Genomic DNA, 17,833 nt, shown 5'->3' on the forward strand with positions numbered 1-17,833 from the left:
CTAGCTTTCATTGGCTGCTGCAGGGAAGGAGCTGCTCCATCCCACGTCCTCTGCCAGCACGGGGCTGCACTGTCCTTGTAGGAAATTTCCAGAGCGCTCACAAATATCAGGCTGGCGAGTGATCAGCAGCAAACGGCTGGGAAATGCTCCCTGCTTCCTCTCCAGCCTCTTCTGATCTTTTACTCACCAGGCAGCGAATGCAAAGTCCTCCTCCTTTCTTCAAAGCAGATGGAGTTGGCTGATGATGGCAGTGTGGGGTGTTGCGTGTCTTGCGGGTGGCCGTAGATGCGTAAGGCGCTCTGGGGTCTGCAACCCACCAAGTACAACGCATCGTACAAGATGATGCCTGTCCATCTGTCCCGTCAGGCCGGTGAGATCTTCAACACCAGAGCTTTGCAGGGGCCCCCTGCGGTCCCTCAGACCCATCGTGGCTGCAGAAGGCAACCTTGTGCCTGCCCGTGCCTGGCCACGCTGGAGACTCGGTCGTTGGGAAGATGCTGTGACGGAGCAGTTGAGGGTTGGTGTGGGGAGCCAAGGTGAAAACCACCTGCTGGCCCCCATTGACCAGCACCCAGCAGCACATTTCCCTTTCGGGTTTCACCTGCCGGGACAGCTGATGTGTCGGTAGGTGTCCTAGTGCCCCCTAGGTAAGAGTGGGGAAAGCAGGGGGACAGAGATGGATTGAGCAATGATCCATCCCCTGCCAAGGCACAAACACTGTCAGGCGTGGGAAGTGCTGTTCCTTCCCATCTAACCCTGCCCTCTCTCTCTCCACACGATGTTTCTGGCTCTCATTTCTTTTGGCAGAAAATTCACGTTCTCGTCCCCCCCTCTCCTCCCCTTGGCCGCCTTTGGCTGCAGCGTCTCCTCTCCGCCACTTCTCCGCTTCTCCTCCCGCCAGCAGGCAGGGAAGGGTCTCCCACCCGCGCTGCGGGGCTGCTCGAGACACGACGGAGACGCTGCTTGGAAAACCATCCTGAAGGAAGAGAAGGGAGCCCAGGCTGCCGCTGGCCGTGCCGCAAGAAGGAACTGGGGAAGGTAAATGTCAGCCCTTGGTTCCAGCTGGGAAGAGGGTGACTTTGCTGATGAAAATGGGGGAGCAACTGCAGCTCCTTGGGAATAGAAAGGTCTGAGCTGAGCTTTTCCCATGAGATTTCCTTAAATAGACCCTAGTCCTAAAAATAAGCAGGGAAAGTCATTGCAGAGAGGAAGTGCTGCCTTAACGCTGCCCGCGAAAGGCATCTTATTTCTGTTTTTGAGTTAGTAAGATCCCTTCTGCGGTGTCCCCCTCTGAAGGAGGGTTTGTGTTACTCTGGCTATTGCCCCTGCAGGGAGCTCTGATGCCATTCCCGGCTGGAGCGAGCTCTCGGGGCTCATCTCCCGGCTCGGGGCCGGGACACCCACCCAGCTGTTGGCGCCGCTGTGAAGTTGTCAGTCCCCATCTGGGTTCTTCCATGAGCTTGTTGCCAGAAGTAAGGCCAGGTTTTTTGGGGTTAACACTTGAGGCAGGAGTCTGTTGGAAAGGGAGCGATGGTGGCATGTTAGAGGGCTCTTCTCGTGGCTCCAGGGGCCAGATAAGCAGCCGCTTCCCCTGACTTCTCCTTCCTGCTCTCCCTCCTCTGCTCCCTCTCCTAATCGGGTTTCCTCCTCCCAGCCCTAAGGCAGCTGCATCCTCGGTGACTCCACTCCAACCGTCCCTCCCGCTCTGCCCGGAGCTGCCAGCTTTGCCTGCAGAAAGGTAATTTCCTTCAGCCCGTCTGTCCCGGGGGCCGTCTGTCCATCGGCAGCAGCAGCGCTGCTCCGTCCTGCCCGGAGGCTCCTGCTCCGGCCCCGCTTCTGCTCATCCCCGTTTCTGGCGTATCAGAAACACGCGAGCTGTTGCTGGCAGGTGGGGTGTCCCTGCCTCCCAAAGCCAATGTTTTGTTTGTGCCCTCGTCTCCCGCCCAGGGGAGCTCGTGTTCGGTGGGGGCAGGCTGGGAGAGCTGGGGGGGTTCAGCCTGGAGAAGAGAAGGCTCCGCGGAGACCTTCCAGCCCCTGCCAGTCCCTAAAGGGGCTCCAGGAAAGCTGGGGAGGGACTCTGGAGCAGGGAGGGGAGCCATGGGACGAGGGGGAAGGGGTTTACACTGGAAGAGGGGAGATTGAGGTGAGATATTGGGAAGAAATTGTTTGCTGTGAGGGTGGTGAGCCCCTGGCCCAGGTTGCCCAGAGAAGCTGTGGCTGCCCCATCCCTGGAGGGGTTCAAGGCCAGGTTGGACGGGGCTTGGAGCAACCTGGGCTGGTGGGAGGTGTCCCTGCCCAGGGCAGGGGGTGGCGCTGGGGGGGCTTTAAGGTCCCTTCCCACCCAAACCATTCTGTGATTCTGTGTCCCAGGACCTCTGTTTGCAATGCTTGGCAGGACCAGTTAGTTATTTTAGTTTAAGACTGATCTCTTACATTGCAGCCCTGTTGAGACAGTAAATGAAATACGTTCCTAAAGGGCTGATTCTTCCTTCCACAGATTTTTTTTTTTTTTTTTTCCCTGCAGGATGAAAGTTATAAAAAGCCGTGTATTGCATCCAGGGCTGACGGCTGAGCTCGCTGGGAGGGGGCGGGTGGAGGGGCAGAAAGTGAGGGGCAGCCAAAGCAACTGCAGAGCCTAAAGAGCAGCTCCTGGTGGTGTTTAATAATTTCATAATGAAAAAAAACCCATTTCAGGTAAGGTGTGATCGCCTCCATGGGCTGCGATTGGCCTGAAATTTGCCGGGGTGTTGTGATCTCTGCCCCCTTTGCTAACGCAGCCCCTGAGCTCCGGGCCCCGGCGGGGGTCGGTGCCGATCCTGCGGCGTTAGCTGCCGGGGAAGCGGGATTGCGCCCGCCCCTCCCGCGGGATTTACCCCCGAGTCCAGCGTAGGAGACAGCCGCGGGCACCCGGCTGCCCCCCATTCCCTCCTCCCGAGGGGCTGAGCTGTGCCGGCGGCCTGGCCCCGCTGCAGCTCACCTCCGTCACCACGGCCGTGCCGCGGCACGCCGTTTTGGTAATAAACGTCAGATGTTTCAAGAATATCCTTGTCTTTAGCCGAACTCCCTTTTTGGTGTGCTCTTCTGGGGAGTTCATAACAACCCTTTTATATTTATTTTAAAAAAAAAATTTATGTAACTTTGTAAATAGCTTTAGAAACTGAAAACCTGGCCAAAAGAAACAGCGCGGCAGACAGCAGCCCTCCGCGGGCCTGGGGGAGGGAGGCGGCAGCCCGTGCTGAACCAAGAGCCTTGTCACCCCCCGGGCTGTTCTCACCTGTGTCTCTGCCTCGAGGAGGTTTCCAGGCGTTTACTTTCCATTATTGCTTTAAAGCCCTCTCTGGGAAGCTCCTCTCCCAGCCCTGTACTCTGACCGCGTCTTTTCTGGGTGACCTTGGTCCTTTCTCCCGTTTATGGCTGCTTTTTGCCCTTTGGGCGGTGGCCGGGTTCGGCGGGTGCCGGCGGCGGCGCGGGGCAGGGGCTGTGACACCAGGTGATTGCGGGGCCGGGGGCTGGCACGGGTCCCTCTGCGGGGGCTGCCGAGGGCAGGGAGAGACCCTGGGGATGCGGGAGAGGGGACGGGGCACACAGCCATGACCTTGTGCTGGGGGCAAAGGTGCCGGTGAGGCTTCAGCAGCACCGGTTGGGGCTGGAAGTGTGTGATTTACAAGAGATAAAGCTCAGTGATAAGTATTAAATTAAGAAATAAACCAATTTAAAATAGGGGGGAAAGGCAGAGAAGAGCTTGTGAATAACCGGGGGTTGTGAGTCTTATTTGGTGCTGCTTTTCAGGTTTTAGAAGACTTTTTTTTTTTTATGTCTAAAAACCCCAAAGCTCGCTTCCAGCCCCTCCCGGCGGGAGGGGAGCGGGAAGGGGAGAGGGAGCGGCAGCGTGTGCGGCCCCGGCCTCCCCGCGCCCAACCGCCACCATAAACCAGCCCTGCAGGGCTCTCTGCAGGGTCACCGCTCCTCGCTCGCTCCTCACACCTCGGCACGCCGTGGGGTGCGGCTGAAGGGGAGGAGGGGGGTCCGTCTGCACAGCATCCTCCGAAGGCCGGTCCCAGGCTGGTGTCTCATCCCAAGCCCTTTCCACCCAGAGCCCACGGATTTGCTTGCGTCGAGCTGCCCGCGGGAGCAGCGTTCCGCTGATGTGCGCGGGGATGGGCTGCTGGGACCTGTCCACGCGGAGCCAAACGGTTCGGGCTTGGTGGAGATGGTTGGAGGGCGGGGACGAAGCCAGGGGTGTCCGGGGGAGCTGGGAAACGCTCAGCAGCCGGGAGGAGCCTTTCCCCAGGGGCCACTTAGTTGGGGCAGGAGGGCGAAGAAAGTCCAAGCCTGAATGTATCCCGAGCTGATCCCGTGGTACCCCCACACCCGCAGCTGCGGGTTGGGTCTGGGGACGCGCTGGGATGGAGCCCCTGGCTCCGTGTGCATGCCGTTTGCTGAGCAGCTCCCAGGAGGGAAGGAAGCCCGTTAGATGGCGGCTCAGACCAAGCTGGGTGAAGCGCTTCTTCCTGCGGTTTCCCTCGCAGGAGTTTTTGCCGCTTTGCAAAGCTTTTGTGTGCTTTGGGACGTGTCGTGCCGTCTGGGTTTGGTCAGGAGATGCTTGGACTTGCCTCCATCCTGACTTTGGGCATGTGGAGCGTGGCCGCGATGCCAGCCAGGAACTGTATCCCCATGGTGAGGAATGGCCAAGTCCCAGCATCAGGCCCGCGGTCCCCGCTCTCGCTGGCCGGGATGTGTCCTGTCTTGTGTCCTGAGCCTGGTGGCGTCAGGCTTCACATGAAAACAGATGGCAGCTGGAATTGGCCCAGGAGCTCTCTGCCAAGCACGGGGATGTCTCAGGGAGCCTGGCGGGGGGTTTCTCGGGAGCCAGGGCTGAGGTCCCCCACGTACTCCCTGGTGCCTCCACGGCCTTTGCTTGGACGGGCAAAGTGAGATGCTGTGGCCGGGGCACCTACAGACCTGCTGGCTCTTTGGCCAGGTGTCTCCTGCGCTTGCAGAGACACCCTGAGGCGTTTTCAGCAGCTTCTCTCCTAAAGCAGGTGTCTCTGCGACGTGCTCCTGACGCTTCTGTTCTTATACATGTGTTTTCAGGAGGATCTTTCTCTCGGCCCTTCTGCTAGGACGAAGCACGGAGATGCAGCCCGTGCCCCTGCACAGCCTTTCGGAGCTGGAAAGAGCCAGTCTGCAGGAGATCGCGCTCTACCAGCTGCAGGAGAAGCGGCTCGTTGGGGACCTCCGCCTGGCCAAAGGTAGCGGGGGGCGAGGAGGGCTCCTGCCGCGGGAGGGCTGAGCCGTTGCTGCTCCTCCCCGCGCTTCATAACTCGGGACGGCGTTTATGGAAAGGCGTTTGTGACACGTTTTGGTCCGTCTTATTTTTTGTCTCGTGCTCTGCTCTGAGCCTCGAAGGCCTAATCGGCCCTTTGAGGAGGGTTTGCGTGTCCACAGGAGTGTGAGAACCTGACCTTGCCTGTTGTCCCCCTCTGATCCCCCTAATCCAAACCAGATGCGATGTGACTTGGCAAGGTCTCCCACTGGGACTATCTTAATGCCGTTGGGATGGGACAAGCTTTGTTTTTTGGATTAATGTCCAGCACAAAGTCCTGGTGCTGGGATGGGGCCTGTGCAAGGCTGGAAGCCGTGCTACCGAAGTTAACGGGCGGATAAATATAGACGCTCCAGAGGGACTGAGCTCCTCTGTCCTGGCCCACACAGACGTTGTCTGGGTTCCCATAGCTGCCTGCGTCCCCTGGCATCTACACGTCTAACCAGGCAAGCACAGCGGCTTGGGGACCAGCTGACTCCTTCCCAGATTTACTCAAGAGTGGCCAGACCCCCTTGGAATTCCTCCTCCGCCCTGGATGTACGTTTTGGCATCCCAGCGGGGCAGGAGATGCCCGCAGCCCGGCAGCCCTAGGGCGGCGTGGCACCAGCAGCGCGGGTGCCAGGGCAGCTCGGGGTCCCCGGCCCCCACCGCAGCAGGGCTGTCACCAGCCAGCCCAGGGCAGCTGGGGCTGGGACGCCCCGGGACGGAGCCCCCGCATCCCTGAGGAGCCCTCCCAGGGAAGGAGCTTTGCCGAACACCCAGTTTCAACCTCGTACTGGACAGCAAGTACTTACTCAGGGCGACGTCCAAGTTTGGTTTCCTGCCTTAATTGATATTTGGAAGATTTCACGCAATGAAATGGCTCCAAGAAAAGGGAGAAAACTCCCTTCATTCCCAGAACTCCCAGTTGCCCCATGGCTGCAGCACCAGCCACCTCAGCTGGCCCTATGGTCCTCGGGGGACTTTGACCACAAACATCCTGGTTCCTTCTTTTTTTTTTTTTTATTTTATTTTGAGCTATTGTGATCCCATCTTCAGTGATACCCTGCAGCAGGAGTTTCTCTAGGGAACAGTGCAGTGAAAAAAAAAAAAGCCTTTCCTTCCTTGCAGATAAGTCCCTTGGGCTCCTCTTTTCCTGCGGGACGAGTGCAGGGCGCTGCAAAGTCCTGATCCCATCCCTGTGCGTGTTTTGGACACCGCTCTCCTGCTCGCCTGGTTTTTGAAGGAAGCAGTTGCTGTCTGGTGAATCACAGAACCACAGACTGGTTTGGGTTGGAAGGTTAAACCCCAGTGCCACCCCAGACGCCTCCCGCCAGACCAGGTTGCTCCGAGCCCCGTCCAGCCTGGTGCCTCCTTCCTTGTGTCCGTCTTTGTATCCCTTAGATTTCTACCTGCTAATTGCCTTTTTTGCAGTTAGTTGGCAATGTGGGATGCTGAGGATTAGCTACGAAACTATCACACCCGCAACAACATTTGCCCATCCCAGTCGTTTAAGGGAAGCTCATAATGTTTGGGAATGCCTGAATTTGGGCTGCACGGTCTCCACTGGGGTCTCCACCTGTCTGTACTTGCTCCCCAACATCTACCCACATGAAATTCCCGCCTTCTTTAGTAAACAGCCATTGCACAGTTGTTGTTATTTTCCTCAAGGAAGAGGTGTTCAGCACCTGGTTTAACTCCCGTATCTCCAGATACCTAGACGATGAGGAACATCGGGTGTGCGTCCCCTTGTGAACCCTCTTTTGGGGCGGCCTTCAGCTTTGACACCCTCTGGGCTGCTCTTTTCCTCCCGACAGTCCTTTCCTCATTCAATCCCAACAAACTTCTGTGGCGTCTCGGAGCCGGCAGCAAACAGCCCCCTTCAGGATGCCCCTCCCGAGCCGCAGAGCAAACCCATCACGGGCACTGCGTCCCACTTGGGCCAAGTCCGCGGGAGCAAGTCTGGGGCCCAAGCAGGAGATGGCTGAGCAAGATGAAATCTGTGGAGGGTGCGCAGCATCGAGCTCTGGCTGGAATGCATCTCGGTGAAAAGCGGTTGTCCCCATCTCCTGGGCTGGCAGCGGGTCGTGTCGCTCTGTCGTGGAGGTGCCGGCTCAGCCTTTCTGGGCAGGGGCATGCTGGTGGGTTCTTCGCTATCTGCTGCCTCATGCTTTGCTTCCCTCCGGACCATCGGCAGGGCTCTAGGAGTGGAGCGTTACGCTGATGCTCAGCCCCAGCATGGCCCAGCTCAGCCCTCCCCAGCCTGTGCCGGAACGGTGGGGGGTTGCTGGCCTTTCGTATCCTGGGCTGGGAGGGGTTTGTCTCCAGGTTCTTCTTCACCTTCCTGCTCTCCGGTCGTTTGACTGAAACAACACGTATGGGCTGGAGAATAATTAACGTGGGCTGCTCTTTGATGCACGTGTTGCTCATACCAACTCTCATAGCTTTCTTCTAAATCTTACGGAATAACCCAAACAATTTTACAAGCTGTGTCTAGGAAGAGAATTCCTTAGGAATAAGGAGCACAAGCCAGAATAGGACAATCTGTCCTGGATTTAGGGTGGGCAGTGTGTGAGTTTTCAGTTCGTTGCTGTGATCAAATACGGTGACTGGTGTCCCTGGGCGTGGGATGCAGGGAATACTTGGGAGCGGGGCCTGACTCGCTGGGACCAGTACGGGATGTCCGGTGGCATGTGTTTTGTCTAACTTCATTTGTCTGTAAAACATCCACAAAAGCTTTTCTGGGGCTGTATTTCTTTTTCCAGCGTTGAGAGCAGACCTCTGAGGATGAATTAAGGCAACTTCCAGAGTCGTTAAGGAATTGCTAGGACATCGTCGTTAATGCAGAGACAGTACGTCCGTGCAGTGCTCTGCCCGCCAGGCTGTGGGAGCAAATGAGTTTAAGGGGAGACTGTGCTAAAACAGCCCAATGATGCAGAACCTTTGCTTTCGTTTCTCCTCATAGTCGGACCTAAAGGCAGCAAATCTATCCGCCAGAAACTGGAGAGCTTTTCAAAGGAGAAGAAAGGTGAGCAGCCCCCCTTTCCCCAGGGTTTGGCCCCCGCTCTCAAGCGGAATTGGTGGGGTTTGATGGGGCTGAGCTGGGAGGTGCCCACAGCCAGCGCGGGGCTTTGTCCCGGGGGGGTTTGCTGTTCTCCGGGGAGGGGTGTGACGGTGCGTGCACAGGCACGAGGGCGTCTGGAAGGGACGTGTATGTGTGGGGACAAAAGGTGCGTGCGCACGAGTGTGCATTTGTAAAGATATACGTATGTGAATATTGGCCCATTTTACCCCTGGTCTCGCTGCTTCACGTTCTGTTTTATTGTCCCTTGGAGGCCGTCAGCCGCAAAACTGGGGAAACCGGAGTTGTAGAGCCCAGCTGGGAACGAGCGCTTACTGATTTTCTTCACACCAGTGCAAAGTCGCTCCAGGGAATTGTTGAGCAGCAGATCTGCGGCTTGTTCTCCAGTTGCCAAACCCCTCGGCCCAGGGTTGGGGGAGGCTGGAAGGAGGGAGAGCTCTCCTTGCATCTGCAAGGAGGTGTGGAGGGGCAACTTATTTGGGGAAAATGCCATTAATAGCAAGACTGTTACTCTCGAACAAACATAGCTGACGCAAACCCTGTCAAAAACTGGAGGTTATAATTTGGTAAGAATCTTTGGTATCAAATATTTCTGGTGATTTACGAAGTCTCCACTTGATAGACTCTATGGCTTCTTCACGAGGCTGTAGCCAATAAAAGGAAGGAAAGTTCAGGAAAAACTGGGACAGGCTGCAACAAGCACGTTGATGGAGGCCAGTTTTTCTGCCATCTTACCGGCTCCCCTGCATCTCCCTCCTCTTCCTCCGGCATCTCCCAGGCCGTGTCCTCCCCGCACGGTCCCTGCCTGCCCTGCACCCCGAGTCCCACCACGCATCGCCCGGGGCTTTCCAGGGGCAGCAGGTCCCTCTGGGAGGCCGTTGGGGATGCTCTTCCCACCCACCCCAGGCACTCCGGGCTGCTGGGGGCTGGAGGAGGAGCAGGGGGCAGGAGGGGGCAGGGCACGCAAGGCACTGATAGTTACAGGACTGCCATCCTGGATTCGAGCTACAGATCTTGTCGTGTATTGAATTGATTTTATACATTGTCCTCTTCACTCTCCTGCTGGTGCTCACCTTTACGGTATCCTGGTATTCCCTTCTGTTGGTTAATTATTTTCTCCAGGCGCGCACGCGTGCCCCTGGCAGCTGGGTCGTGCTAGTGCGGCTCCCGCTTGTTTTTCCTGCTGGTGATACTTTTCCCTTTTTCCCATGTTTTTCCCCAGACTGCTCTCCTCAGACTTTTGGGATCCCCCTCTTCCAAGTCATCGCCAATGACCGTGCCTACAAGCAGCTCCAGGAAGACGTGAAGAAAAGCCGCCGGCTCTGCCTGGAGGTGGAAGCGACAGTGAAGAGATTCCAGGCCCAGAGGCAGAAGAGGTCCCCGATGGGCAGGAGCTGTGTCCTGGTGCCCTGCGGGCTCTTCCCGGAAGAGCCGCTTTCCCCAACTCTTCTCCACAACGGCTCCTGGAGCCAGCGAAGGGTACGGCTGCAAAAATGGGCTGCACTGTGGTGGTGGTGGTGCAGGCGGGGGGAGGCTCTGACTTCAGCAATAAACATGGTTTCCTATTCTCTTGAACCCCAGACGGGCTCTGTAGACCTCTGCGTTTGTTTGGAGGTGGTAGAATCACAGAATGGTTTGGGTGGGAAGGGACCTTAAACCCACCCAGTGGCACCCCCTGCCCTGGGCAGGGACACCTCCCACCAGCCCAGGTTGCTCCAAGCCCCGTCCAACCTGGCCTTGAACCCCTCCAGGGATGGGGCAGCCACAGCTTCTCTGGGCAGCCTGGGCCAGGGGCTCACCCCCCTCACAGCCAAGAATGTCTGATGCTTCCCTTTCCCACAAACTTCTGAGGTCACAGCAGTGACGGTGTACTGGGACCTTGTGGGGTAGTTCCTGCCACCCTGCGAATCACCTCTGCTCCCCCGCAGGGGGCCATGTCCGTGGACTCCATCACTGACCTGAGTGACAACACTTCCAAGCTGCTGGAGGCGCTCCAGCTGTCCCACCCCCACGAGCTGGACCCCCGCAGGAGCCTGGGCAAGACGAAGATGTTGAGCCTCAACCCCATCACCTGGCAGGTCCCGCGCATCGTGGAGAGGTGTTGCAAACACATTGAAACACACGGTAAACGGGCACCTCTCTCCAGGCAGATGGCCTGGCCCGCGGTCGGCCGGTAGAACCCACCGTGCGTGGTGGGCTGGGGCGGTTTGGCCTTCGCTCCCCCTGCAAATCCACTAGTAGCTCAGAGCGACTGTACAGACGAGGTCTCCTCCCTGACCCACAGGCAGCCCCGGAAAATCTTATGGCTCCAAAACCTTTCTTTTTTACCCGCTCTGCCGGGAGCGGGGAAGGACGCGCTGCCTCGTGTGCAGCCCGGGAGAACCCCTTCCATGGCGGTGAGGGGCTCCAAGGACCCGCCGGGGTGGCGGGGGGCTGTGGGAATGCCGAGCACTAACCTCTCTGTCTCCCAGGTCTCCAAACGGTGGGCATCTTCCGGGTGGGGAGCTCCAAGAAAAGAGTTCAGCAGGTAAAGCGAGACGCTTACTGCGCCCTCTGTAGCAGTGCCGCATGCAAAGGACAGATGCTTGTGCAGGTGGGGAACGAATGAAGCAGACAGTGACGTGGGGAGGTCTGACGTGTCACAGGCACGTGCTGGGTCCTTCTCCCAGCCCTGGAGAGCAGATTCATCTCCCCAGGCTGCCTTTAGCAGATGAGTCTCCATCCCCTGGGCGGCACTTCAGAGCCCTCTCTGGGCTCCCTTCACCAGCCAGGAGCTCCCTCTGGCCCAGGCTCTGGGCAGCAGCAGGCTGCTGGGCTCGGGAATACTTTCCCTGGGGGTGACCTGCACGAGGGGACACTGGGAGTAGCCAGACCCCCCGTCCCACCACTGCAGTAGCTCTGTACGGGGGCAGATCCCACCAGCACAACTCGCAGACAGGGGAAGAGCTGACTGTTGCTTTTATTCTTCTCCGTTCTTCCGTCTTTAAGCTGAGGGAAGAGTTTGACCAAGGACTGGATGTTTTCTTGGATGAGCATCAAAGTGTTCATGATGTGGCTGCTCTGCTCAAAGAGTTTCTTCGGGACATGCCGGATCCCCTGATTCCCAGGGAGCTCTATGCAGCCTTCCTCAGCACAGCTGGTGAGTAGCAGCACTGGGGCGTCTCGCCCTGCATGGTGTCCCCCCACGTTTGGTTTTGTAAGGAAAAAAAAAAAAGGGAATTTTCTTCTTGTGCAATAGCGGGTCCCAGCGCAGCCCGTGGTGCTGCCCAGCAGCTCACCAGCAGTTTGCGCTGCCCGTAAGGGGGGGTCTTTGCAAACAAATGTGCTGCCCAGGTGCCCCCCCCCTCCCTGTTTTGGGTGGCTGAGATTTCCGACGCTCTCCGCAGCTTCCAGCATCACTCTGTCTTGTCTCCTTCACCGTCTCTTTGCTTCCCTTTTGCCATCCTTCTCTCCTCAGATCGGGTTCTCCACATCCTCACATCCCTGTGTTATGGTTTGAAGAACCCGCAACAATTTATTGTCCTTTAGACAATTATTCTCTCACACGATGACCCCTCCCCACCCGGGAAGGGGAATCAGAAAAAACAAGGAAACCCGAGGGCTGAAACGTAAACAGATTTAATAGAGTAAGCCTAGAAAATTAACATTAATAACACTGAAGAAGCAATATTGGTTCTTTATCTATCCCATCTCCGGGAGCAGCCAGGGTCTCTTACTTGAAGCAGTGTGTAAAAACAGTGTTGTTTCCTCCAATTTTCCACCTTCCAGTGGTCTCCCAGGGTTTTTTTTAGCCTTCTCTAGCCCCGGCTGCTGAGTGTCTGCTGTCTCCCCGTCCTCCTCCCGTGCCAGCTCGGCATCCCTGTCGCTGCGGTGAGGTGACTTTCTCTCCCCTTGCTGACGCTGTTAGTAAAAAGGCGGAATGGCCCTGGGCTGTCGGGTGAATCCATGAGTTCACATCACACCACCCACGATTTTCCAGAGGTTTGGCTCCCAGATCCTCCCTCACCACCTTCTTTGCCGAAGCCTCTTGACAGCCGTGGGGCAGCGATGTGCTGCCTGGCGCTGCCGCCCAGAGTTGCTGCAGTTTGTGCCTTTTTTTTTTTTTTTTTTAAATAAATGGCCCAGGTTGGGAGGGACCTTTCAGATCACTGAGTCCAACCATCAACCCAACGCTGACAAAAACCGTCACTAAACCATCTCTCTAAGCACTATGTCTGCCCGGCTTGTAAATACCTCTAGGGATGACGATTCCACCGCTTCCGTGGGCAGCCTGTTCCAATGCTTGACAACCCTTTCAGTGTAAACATTTTTCCTAATGTCTAGTCTAAACCTCCCCTGGCGCAGCTTGAGGCCATCACTGGATTATAATCCCTCTGATCGAGGACAGTCTTTGGCTCTGGGGCTGTACAAAACCAAATGCGATCACGTCGCAGCCCTCGCTGGGGTCTCCCGGGGTGCTTAGCCCTGCATGGATGGGCTGAAGGGTAAGACGCCCGTCTGGCTCCCTCCAGAGCTCGTTAGTGTGGATGTAAACGAGGGCTGTCCAGCTGGAGGTGCCGGGAAGGGCTGGGAAGGCGCTAATTAATGGGCTGCTCTCTGTCTAGCCATGGAGGGCCCGGCACAGCTGGCCGCCCTCCAGCTGCTGCTCTTCCTGCTGCCCCCCTGCCACAGCGACACGCTGCACCGGCTCCTGCGGTTCCTCAGTGAGGTGGCCCGGCACGCCGAGGGCTCCCGGGGCCCCGACGGCCAGCAGGTAAGGCTGGCCCTAACGGGTCGGCTGCATGGAGAAAGGGGTGGCCCAAACGTCATTGGTTAAAACCAAGCAGAACTTCTGGCACGCCGGGGAGAATCCTTTGGCAAACCCAAATTGTTGATAAATCCCCTTGTCCATGGCAGGTCTGGTTGCTCTCGGTCTGGCTGAGTGACCTTCTAGGGTGCAGTAACCCCAGGGAGAGCTGCCTGTGTGTCTGTGGGCAGCGCATGGGGCATCTTTTGTGGGCTAATTCTGGTTTTGCGCCTCCAACTTTCATGAAGGACTTAGGATCGTGCATGGAGGCTGATTTTTGGGCTGCCAGCGCACATTACCGGCTCATGTTGAGCTTCTCATCAACCAGCACCTCCAAGTCCTCCTCCTCAGGGCTGCTCTCCAGCCATCCTCTGCCCAGCCTGGACTTGTGCTTTGGATTGCCCCGACCCATGATGATGTAGAAATATTGGTTGTTACCTTCTGGTAGGGGCTGTGAAAGTGATAAAGAGGGGAATGGAGACCCCGATGCAAGGACGGGGTGAGTGTGTGCTCCAGCACCACACACCCTTCACGCTGGCCCTGCCACCAGCTCAGAGGGGACCAAACTGGACCCAGATCAACACCCCGGCCTCACTCCGCAGCTCGTGTTCCTCTCCTGGGGTGGGTGCGGCTGCCCTGGGACATCTCACGCCAGTGCATCTATAATATGCAATTTCCTTTTGCGCTTGCTTGCTAGATTCCTGGGAATAAAATGACAGTTTCAAACTTGGCCACGATCTTTGGTCCCAACATCCTTCAGAAAGAGAAGCCTGGGGAGAAAGACACGGGTGCCATGAACTTTGAAGACAGCGCGGCCATCATACTGGTACTCCAGAGGCTGATTGAGCACTACCAGACCTTGTTCATGGTAGGTGAGGCTTTCTCGGGGCAGCTCCTCTAGACCTTTCCTGCCCCTCTGAACTCTTCTCGTGGCAGCAGAAGGAAGGATGTACTCACAGCCCCACTTAGCGGCAGATGGCTCGAGTCGGAGGGTGAAAATGTGATCCATTCCTCATGGTGTAAATGTTATTTTGGGATGGCTTGTTACTGGTATGGTAAAGGCAGAGCTGAGGGTCATGCTATGAACAGGGTCCCCTCTTCTCTGTCACCTTCCACCCTGGTGACGTCTGACCAAGCTCGTTTGGGATGGGAAACAACTGGCCAGGGGCAACCTGCAATTCCCAGTGAGGGGGGAAAGAAGAGGAAAAAGTGGGAGACCCTAGAAGAGGGAGGGAGCTGGAAGGCAATGGCATGGGGTGGAGGTGCCGCAGCCTCGGGCAGATGTGGGGAGGATGTAACAGTGGGGAGAGCTTCCGGGGGTACCCACCTCCAGGGATGGGGCATCCACAGCTTCTCTGGGCACCTGTTCCAGAGCCTCACCACCCCCAGGGTGAAAAATGTCTTCCTGATCTCTCACCTAAATCTCCCCTCTTCCAGTTTGAAGCCATTACTCCTCCTTCCCAGCTTTCCTGTAGGCCCTTTCAGATACTGGAAGACCACTATAAGGTCTCCCTGGAGCCTTCTCTTCTCCAGGCTGAACAACCCCAACTTCCAGGGACATTCCAGAGAAATACCAGAAATGTCCACTTCCTACAGATCCATGGGAACGTGACATTTCAGGTCCCCAAAAAGCCTTGTAGCAATTGTCAGGTCTAGAGGGAGAAAGGCCCGAGGTTCGTGTGGGAAAAGCAGGGGCTGAGATCCTGCTCAGCCCCCCGGAGGTGTGTGGGACCCGACACCAACACAGCGGGTCTCTGAGCACCTACTGATCCGGGGTCCTTTCCTGTCCCTGGCTGCCCCTGCGCATCCTCCTGCGGAGAGGAGGAGGTGCCAGGAGCCGGTGTGTCCGTGTCTCCTGCCCAGGTCTCCCCAGAAATGCAACGTGACGTCCTAAGGAGGCTCTTTCAGACAGACCCCGATGTCATTGACTACCTTTTGCGCAGGAAGCTCAATGCCATGCCGTAAGTCCCCGTGAGGTGCCGGGCTGCCGGAGGGCACCTTGCTGCTCGGGGGCAAAACCCTCCTGCAGCAACGCTCACCGCGATGCTGGCACGTGACGGACAAACCCTGCCCGTCCTCCTGCCCATCTTTCCTCTTCCTTCCACCACTTTCAGTCACAAAATCCCCAGCTAAAATCCTTCACTTGCTGCACTAACGCATTCCACCAGCTGAAACATCCCGGCTTTTCTGTCCCTTGGAGCTCCCTATTCTCCTTCTCCAAATTTTCTTCACCCTTGGCGGTGTCTGCATGTCCGTGCATTTTTTGCCTGTCCTTTGCGCATCCGCGTGCGCACGTGTGTGTGTGCGCGCGACTGCAGCTATGCCCGCACACCTGCGTTCTGGCTGCGGGACAGGTTAGTCCCATAGAGGCTCAGAATTTGAGCTCATGCCCTTCCCAGTGATTAAAAAAGGTGGGGTCAAAGGGCCTCCTGTGCCGTGGTCTGGGCCCAGGATCATGGCCGTAACACAGGAGGTGTTTTGCTCCCCTGTGGTCAGGGCGTGCTCGGCAGCCTTCGCTCTCCTTGTGGAGCTGGTGAGACCCTCAGCCAACACGCACTGTCCTCTGCGAAGGGGTTTCCTGGAGCCATCTCTGCTGCCCATCCTTGTCTGTCTTCACCTTCCTTTTGGGACCGTCCAAAGAGGTGGCAAGTCTTCGGGGTCACTGCTAGAGGAGTTGGCAGTAGAAGCAGTTTGCAGATAACATCTCTTCTTTTTTTTTTTTTTTTTCAAACTTTCTTAGGAGCACAGAGAGTGAGGATTCAAGAGAGGAGCACGCTCCGCTGCCTGCTGGGACCCACACCCTGGGGAGCAGCTCGGTCTCGTCGGAGCTGTACAGCAACGTCTCCTTCCTAAACCTGGACGTTGGCATCTAGCAAGCCTGGCCCATGCCCTCTGCACCGCCTTCTGTGGACAAAGCTGGGCAACCTTTCCCCGGCGAAAACAAGCCCTCTATCCCGCTTTGGAGGAGCGGAGAAGCGAAAGGAGTAAGAACGTCTGTGGGAGCATCTCTGCTGCTGGCAGACGTGCCAAATCGTTCTGGTGCAGGCAGGGCCACAGCAGGAGAGGTGTTTGCAGGTTGCCAGCAGAGAAGGGCTTTCCACACCTGGCTTTGTTGCCGGATGGCAACCAAGAAACCTGTGTGCTTGAGCGGCGGCTGTGGGAAGGGGATGGAGCCAGGACGCCACGGGCACATGCTGTAGCCTTGCCTGGGGGGCTGAAGCACTGCCTCTGCCACCTACTGCTCCTCAGGAGCTCGAGGCGCGAGGTGTCCGTCCCCAGTGAGGTGAGGGAGCTCTCGGCTCAGGGGTGGCAGCACAGGCCACCGCAGGGTGGCTTCGTGGCGTCCCTGCCCAGGGAGGACAACCTCTGCCCTCCGAATGACCACCCTGCACTGGGCAGTGAACTGGTGCAGACTGGGGAGCAGCAGGCAGGAGTGTGACAGCTCGTGCTGAGCTCGGTGGATGGGACTCGGAGCTCCAAACCAGAGCCCGTCTGGTGCGTTCGCTGTGGTGGGACTGGCTGCTTGGGAGAACTGGGGGGAGCGGCAGCCTGGGGCTGAGCCCCCCGGCGCAGACAGGGAGGAGGGTGGCCCGAGGCAGACGTGGATGGGGACCGTTAGCAGGGCAGCGAGGATGGAAAAGTGCCGTTCGGCTTTGGGCAGTCGGTGCTTTGGGATCCCGTTTGCTGCATGTTGCCGTATCACAGGATTGTGTGGAGAGGAAGCTCTCTTGGAGCCACAGGAATGCCCGCGGGGGTGAAGCGACGGCACCGCCATTGCAAAGGCACCCTGGCCTGTCGTGCTGAGGATGAAAACTCCTCATTTGATGGACAGAAAACACTGTACCGACCCCAAAATGTATGGCTGGTGTGATAAGAGGGAACAATATACTCTGAGGATTATAAATTTCAATTTTCCTTGAGTTAATATTCAGTAAGTAGACCTTCTAATGTATTTTATAGATTATGTCATCTTTTCATGGTCTTTGGCTGAGAAACGCCTGGTTTGGTTTGTTCGTACTGCTCAGGCATTGGAAGTCACGGCCAGTTACGTGCAAACGTGCATTTCTAGCCGGTGTGGCAGAACGAAAGTTTTCAGCAAATACTGTGTCTTGTTTTCTCCATTTACCCTGCCGGACACGGCCCGGGACCCCCTCCCCCAGTACCCCCGTGGGTGGGCTGTCCCCCGGCGGCGGCGGGAGGGATGCTGTGGCCAGCGGCTGCGGGCGGGCTGGTCCGGCACAGCCAGCCCCAGCGCGGAGCGTAGAACGTCGGGGTGTGGAGGGGGAGTCGAAGGCAGGGAGGCAGCAAAAGAGGCGCCTGGGAATTCTGCGTGCAACAGTTCCTGTCTTTCGTCTGTCTTCTGAGGTCGTGTAATTTATAACGAAATTGAATATATATTGAAATGCCAATTGTCGTGTTCAGAGTTTAGATGTTACTTCCGAGGAAAGGCAGTTGGAGTGCCGAGAAGGGGGCAGGCGGGTGGGAAGCTGGTAAGGGGTGCGATGGGAGGGGAACTGGTGCCCGGAGGAGTTCTGGTGCGGGAAACGAGGGCAGGCGGGCAGGGGAGGAAGGTGGGGGACGCTGGAGCAGCAGGGCAGACAGAAGACGGGAATGAGCTCTGCCGGGGGGTTTTGGTGCTGGGGGCAGATGGATCTGGTGT

General features: G+C 57.4%; 1 protein-coding gene across 5 annotated transcripts; it reads left to right on the forward strand.

Moving 5' to 3' along the window:
* The first annotated feature begins 137 nt into the window (after positions 1-137).
* ARHGAP36 (Rho GTPase activating protein 36) lies at positions 138-17,657 on the forward strand. 5 transcript variants are annotated; one of them, XM_063346654.1, is made up of 13 exons: positions 138-624; positions 808-1,038; positions 1,655-1,738; positions 5,095-5,252; positions 8,271-8,333; positions 9,610-9,866; positions 10,316-10,511; positions 10,859-10,914; positions 11,376-11,526; positions 12,992-13,140; positions 13,871-14,041; positions 15,037-15,134; positions 15,914-17,657. In XM_063346654.1, the coding sequence occupies exons 1-13, from the start codon at positions 617-619 to the stop codon at positions 16,044-16,046; spliced, it is 1,755 nt and encodes a 584-aa protein (XP_063202724.1). In that variant the 5' UTR covers positions 138-616; the 3' UTR covers positions 16,047-17,657. The 5 variants fall into 5 exon arrangements, with proteins under 5 accessions (XP_063202724.1, XP_063202726.1, XP_063202723.1 ...); XM_063346656.1 differs by having other exon boundaries at positions 531-624; positions 862-1,038; positions 15,914-17,656; XM_063346653.1 differs by having other exon boundaries at positions 594-1,038.
* The last annotated feature ends 176 nt before the right edge of the window (positions 17,658-17,833 follow it).

The sequence above is a fragment of the Chroicocephalus ridibundus genome, chromosome 9 (genome assembly GCF_963924245.1).
Source record: "Chroicocephalus ridibundus chromosome 9, bChrRid1.1, whole genome shotgun sequence".
NCBI classification, from domain to species: domain Eukaryota; kingdom Metazoa; phylum Chordata; class Aves; order Charadriiformes; family Laridae; genus Chroicocephalus; species Chroicocephalus ridibundus.